Source organism: Verticillium alfalfae, genomic scaffold, assembly GCF_000150825.1.
Source record: "Verticillium alfalfae VaMs.102 supercont1.6 genomic scaffold, whole genome shotgun sequence".
NCBI classification, from domain to species: Eukaryota; Fungi; Ascomycota; class Sordariomycetes; order Glomerellales; family Plectosphaerellaceae; genus Verticillium; species Verticillium alfalfae.
Window position 1 is genome coordinate 1,898,482 of NW_003315033.1, and position 5,648 is coordinate 1,904,129.

The 5,648-nt window shown below is 61.8% G+C and overlaps 4 protein-coding genes across 4 annotated transcripts in view; all 4 read left to right on the forward strand.

Moving 5' to 3' along the window:
* Positions 1-1,170: 1,170 nt before the first annotated feature.
* Positions 1,171-1,849, forward strand: VDBG_05696 (histidine kinase G7; the record flags this gene model as incomplete). Its single annotated transcript, XM_003004537.1, has 2 exons — positions 1,171-1,787; positions 1,837-1,849. 2 exons carry the CDS (start codon positions 1,171-1,173, stop codon positions 1,847-1,849), a joined length of 630 nt encoding a protein of 209 aa, XP_003004583.1.
* Positions 1,850-2,341: 492 nt separating this feature from the next.
* On the forward strand, positions 2,342-3,471 carry VDBG_05697 (histidine kinase G7; the record flags this gene model as incomplete). The annotated part of the gene is made up of 2 exons (XM_003004538.1): positions 2,342-3,249; positions 3,321-3,471. The coding sequence occupies 2 exons, from the start codon at positions 2,342-2,344 to the stop codon at positions 3,469-3,471; spliced, it is 1,059 nt and encodes a 352-aa protein (XP_003004584.1).
* Positions 3,472-3,838: 367 nt separating this feature from the next.
* On the forward strand, positions 3,839-4,072 carry VDBG_05698 (histidine kinase G7; the record flags this gene model as incomplete). Its single annotated transcript, XM_003004539.1, has 1 exon — positions 3,839-4,072. One exon carries the CDS (start codon positions 3,839-3,841, stop codon positions 4,070-4,072), a length of 234 nt encoding a protein of 77 aa, XP_003004585.1.
* Positions 4,073-4,888: 816 nt separating this feature from the next.
* The window catches only part of VDBG_05699 (conserved hypothetical protein), a gene marked incomplete at both ends in the record, with an annotated part of 2,111 nt that continues 1,351 nt past the window's right edge, over positions 4,889-5,648 (forward strand). The window contains 2 exons of the mRNA XM_003004540.1: positions 4,889-5,272; positions 5,335-5,642. Of these exons, the coding sequence (XP_003004586.1) occupies positions 4,889-5,272; positions 5,335-5,642 (692 nt within the window). The remainder of the gene's footprint in view (positions 5,273-5,334; positions 5,643-5,648) is intronic.

Genomic DNA, 5,648 nt, shown 5'->3' on the forward strand with positions numbered 1-5,648 from the left:
TTCTCCGCCATCTCGAGCCGACAGGATCCTGCACCCAAACGGGCGGGTCAGCCAGTCATGGCTGAACGCAAGCAGCTCCTCTGAGGATCGTGTCCGAATCCTCGCGCGAGCCGAAACCTTCAAGTTTGTTCCTCCTCTCGACGATGCGGACCTGATACTGCCTCGATTTTGACCTGCTGCTGCCTCGATTCTTGACCCGAACCCTTTGGCTGACTCATGTGTCCGCCCGCCCCCCTCTAGATACTATCCGGCGCTGTTCAACACGACGAAACAGAACCCACAGCCTTCGGCCCTGCCGCTGCCCCAGCTAGAGACCTCTCCCCGACACCGTCCTGACGGCCCTGGCCCAGCTCGCCGCATGTCAGACCGGCACACCCCGTGCGCTCGTTTCCGTCTTCGATTGCGACTATCAGCACATCATTGCCGAGGCCACACCCGCCCTGCCTCTCGTTCCCGGCCTACGCGCCGCCGACCACGACCATGACCTCTGGCTCTGCGGCACCGCCATCCCCCGACGCTTCGGCGTCTGCGAGGCCGTGCTGTACCCTCTCGATCCCCTCGCCCCCGAGCAAGGCGAGGGATCGACGACGCTGCCCGTCCTCTGTGTGCCCGACCTCGAACAGGACAAGCGCTTCGCCTCGACCCTCTACTGCGGCCCCGGGTCTCCGGCCAAGTTCTTCGCCGGCGTGCCCATCCGCACCGCCAAAGGTGTCAACATGGGCGTGCTCAGCGTCGTCGATACCGTCTTGCGTGACGACTGTTAGCCCGCACATGACCCGCGTGCTGCGCAACCTGTCCAAGGCCATCACGGAGCACTTCGAGGCCGGCAGGGCAGCCGCCGCCGCGCGCCGAGGTGCACGCTTGAACAGGGGCCTGGGATCCTTCTTCGAGGAGCGGCTACCATCTCTGGCTGGCGGCATGACGACACGACGACGCCTTTCAGGACGATCCGTCCCACGAAGGAGCCCTCGATGCCCGCCAACAAGACCTCCAGCGTCTGAGGAGGACCGCATACTCGAAGCGAACGAGCAGGCACGCGTGTCCCTCGCCACCTCCAAGGCGGGTGACCAGTCCCTAAACGATCCTGCCCCTCAGCCATATTCCCGTGCCTCCACCCCGCACCACTCGAGTAGCAGTTCCAGGAGCTCCAACACGTCGTTGAAAAGTCCCATGTTCCTTCGCCCACACGATTTGCAGGGCAACAGCGTCGGCACGATCTTTTCCAAAGCGGCCAACATGATTCGAGAGTCTCTCGAGATCGAAGGATGCGTCTTCTTCGACGCACACGTACGGTTGTTTGGCGGCCTCAGCGACGTCAAGCCCCACGCGGACCATGGCGACGTCGCAGCACAGTCCGCGAGCAGCAGCGACGCTCTCTCCTCGTCTGGCGGCGAGAACGCAGCACCAGACTGCCGCGTGCTCGGCTTCGCCACGACAGACGCGTCCAGCATCAACGGCGCGCGGCCCTCGGCCATGCGCGCCAACCTGCCCGAGGGCTTTTTGGCGCGTCTGCTCCGACGCTACCCCGATGGCAAGATATTCAATTTCCGCCCCAACGGCGAGCTGCGCCTGACCGACTCCTCGGAAGACGACCGCTTGACAGCGTTGCCAGGCATGCTGACACACGCCGCAAATCCTCGTTCTTCCCCTGCGCCGTCCCGACGTCGCAACCACCCTTGGGCCCGGCACCGCGAGGGCACCGCCATTCTGCGAGCGTTCCCCGGAGCACAATGCGTCGCCTTTGTCCCCGTCCGGGATTCGAAGAAAGATCGATGGCGCGCCGGGGGGTTCGTCTACACCAACACACCGGCCCGGGTGTTTACCGTGGCCGGCGAGCTCAGCTTCCTGACGGCTTTCGGCGTCCTTGCCATGTCCGAGATAGCGCGCCTCGAGACGCTTCAGGCGGACAAGGCGAAATCAGACGCCTTGAGCTCGCTGTCTCACGAACTGCGCTCCCCACTTCACGGCGTCATCCTGGCAGCCGAGCTGCTTCACGACACGGGCTTGACCGTCTTCCAGGGGAACATTCTACACACCATTGAGACGTGTGGCAGGACGCTGATGGACACGCTCGATCATTTACTCGACTTCTCCAAGATCAACAACTTTACGACGATGGCCAGGGGCAGCTGCTTCCACCCGACCGCGAAGTCCCGAGTCTACGCGCAGGCCCCATCCGTGGCCTACAATTCGGCAGTTGTCAATCGAAGCTGGCGTGCGGGTGCTGGGAGTCTAATGGGGCCTCTCGATTTACTGGTGGAGGATGTTGTGGAAAGTGTTTCGCGGCTTCGATTTTCAGTGACAGTCATGGCACATTGAGAAGACAGGAGCGCGGATGTAGATGCAAGTCATCAGTCGGATGGACGCACATACGCATGCAGGACTTTGGTTCTACTCAGATGACTGGCCCAACCCCATTGATCTGGGGTTCAACCGCGTCTTTGTCTCCCTCGACCTTGACCCGCAGTGCAGCTGGATCTTCCACACATCACCCGGTGCGTTCCGCCGCGTGGTTCTCAACCTCGTGGGCAATGCCCTCAAGTACACGCAAGAAGGGTCCATCGTGGTGTCCCTACGACAAGAGACGCCACCCGTGTCTGCCAACCACGACCTCCCACCGCGGTCTCGCAAGGTCGTCCTCGTGGTCGCCGACACGGGCAAGGGCATCGGCGAAGACTATCTGCAGAATAATCTTTTCCGCGCGTTCGCGCAGGAAGACCATCTGAGCGCCGGGACGGGTCTTGGTCTGTCCCTCGTCAAGCAGATCGTCACCAACCTCGACGGCAAGATCAGCGTGAAGAGCCGGGTAGCGGTCGGGACGACAGTCACAGTGTCCGTGCCTCTGCAAGCCGCCACCAACGAGTCCGGGTACATGGGCGACGACGACGAGTTCGCAGCGCACGTTTCCGATCTCAAGGGTCTGCGGGTTCTCCTCAGCGGCTTCAGCGAGTCCCACGGGGATGACACGGGCGCGCAAGCGCGGGCGAGGCCCGGTCGTGATGGGTTCGGCCGCGGCCTGACCGAAGGCATCTGTCGCGACTGGCTCAAAATGGAGGTTTTGTCGGGTGCGGAGACGCTCGTGCCCGATGTCGTCCTTGTTGCGGAGCACGCCATGCCGGATGTCGATGTGTCGACGTTCAGGAACCCGCCCTGCGTCGTTGTGTGCGCCAACCCCCTCCTGGCCTTCGACCGTTCGACATCGGCGGAAGCCGCCCAGACGGAGGGGGTGTTTGAGTTCATTTCACAACCGTACGTTCCGCATCCTTGCCATTGGACTGACCCTCGAGAGTGAACGTGCTGTGCTAACGCAAAGACGACAGGCTCGGCCCCGCGCAAGCTCGCCAAGATTCTGCTCCTCGCCTGCCAGCGATGGCTCGCACTGCAATCATCGCAGTCGCTGGACTTTGTTCCAGCAGAGCTGTGTCTTCCCCCAACGCGACGGCCAAGTCCGCCTCGACAAGGCACAGGTGACGAGGGGGGTGCAGCTGTCGAGAACCCGGACGCCGAGGAAGGGAAGGCGGGGCAGGCGTCGACGGCACCCCCTGAGGCTTCCTCTCGGGCCGCTGCTTCGCCGGTGTTGGAGCAATTGCAGACGCCTGGGTCGATTCTGTCGTGGAGGGGCCGGTACGTGCAGACACCGCCGTCGGAGTGTACGGTGCCGCTGTCGGAGACGGGAGAAAAGGCGCGCAAATTCCTGCTGGTGGACGACAACAGCATCAACCTTCGGATCCTGTCTTCGTACGTCAAGAAGCTGGGGCGGCCGCTCGGCACGGCGACAAACGGCCTGGAGGCGTACGAGGCATACCGGACCGAGCCCGAAGAATACAGCTGCATCTTCATGGACATTTCGATGCCCGTCATGGACGGGTTCGAAGCGACGCGGCGCATCCGGACGTTTGAGCGGGAGAGGCAGCTGCCGCCCATCACGATCATTGCGCTGTCGGGTCTGGCGTCGGAGAGCGCGCAGGACGAGGCGTTTGTCAGCGGGATCGACCTCTTTCTGACGAAGCCGGTGCGGTTGAAGGACATGGCGTCTGTGCTTGAGTCGCGAAATTTGCTGCGGCTGGACTGAGGAGCAAGCAGGGGAGGACGGAGATCTGGAGCTCGAGGGTTTACTTTTTTCTTCTTCTTCTCTCTTTCTCGGGCTTCCGACTGTTATCGATTGAGGGGAATGATGAAGGAAAAGAGAATATGGAAGGGATGCACGGCGCACATGGAGGTCATCTCATGGTGTATTTGGCTTGGGTCCTCTCTCTTTGGTCTGTCTTGGCAGGCTTCGAACCTGGACGGCGTCCACAGTTGTGTTTTGGGCTTGTTAGAGCTGATACCCCGTCCCAGGAACGCACGGCGTTTGCATGGTAGCAAGAGAGGTCATAGGGGGATGCTTTCGTTTTTGTTTTGTGCTACTCCATGCGTACACAGAGTCGGAGGATCAAAGCTGCTAGCTCAAGCATCAAAGCTGCTAGCTCAACAGACGATGACAGCTGGTGGGAGGTTTAGTTGAACAGCCGGCGGCAGCTGGGAAGACCCGTCGGTCGCTGCCTGGGAAGGCGGCTCCGCCGAAGCTCCTTCCCTCCCGAGACCTCAATGGACTGGACCCAACAACGCCCCCCGCTCTTGCTGGGAAAGGCCAAGACCGAAGGGTATCGGAATCACCATGACTTCCAGGGAGACGCCTTCGTAGGCATCAGCCAATGAGCCAAATACAAGGACAACGGATGGCCATGATAATTCGGCTGCCTGGGGCGATTGGAATCATTATCCTTGCGGTGGAGAGAAGAAAAGGCCCGGTGGTTTCTTCCGGGTCTGGCGCACGTCTCTGGATGCTGGTGATCCATCCACCCATCGCCGGCGTGCAAAAGGCGGCAGGCCTGGTTCGATAAATACCATGGACCATGATCCGACCTCTCTATCGTCTCGAGCAGGAACAGTACTCTCGGAACCGTCAGACAACGAGCATCTCAATATATCGCCCAATTGGCCGCCGGCATCATCCTCTTGCAATGAACGTGACGGACGAATTCATCCTCGAACACGCCCAGCGTACCTGCGCCTCGTCGCTGCGTACAGGCCTCCTCCCACTCCCGCCTCAAAAGAGGGTGGCGGGACCAAGGACGATGCCGGCATTGTCATCGTGACGCGGCTGCGGCCTATGCTCGGCGACGAGCTGTCTTCGGGCATGGTGCCTGGCCTCTTCCCTCGTGAGCACACGACGGGCCATGTCGACCTTCACGAGCTGAGGCGGCCGGTCAGGGGGTTGCCGGGTCTGAATGTTTGTTTGCCTTTTTTGTAATAGCCCACATGTCCGTGTCGCTTTTCTGACCGACCGCGCAGTCCTTCAACTACCGCGTCGACAAGTTCTACGGCGTTGACACGTCTTCCGAGGACATCTACCACGACCTGGTCCACCCCCTCGTGGCCTGGGCCTGGGGCGGCGGCGTCAGCACCTTCTTCGCCTACGGCCAGACGGGCTCGGGCAAGACGTACACCGTCAGCGCCCTCGAGCGCCTCGTCGCTGAGACGCTGACGGCCGGCACGCTGGAGGGCCGGCGCGAGATGCACGTCTCCATCGTTGAGCTCGCCGGCAACGCCGCCGCCGACCTCCTCAACGCCCGCAAGCCCGTCTCCGTCCTCGAGGACTCGTTCGG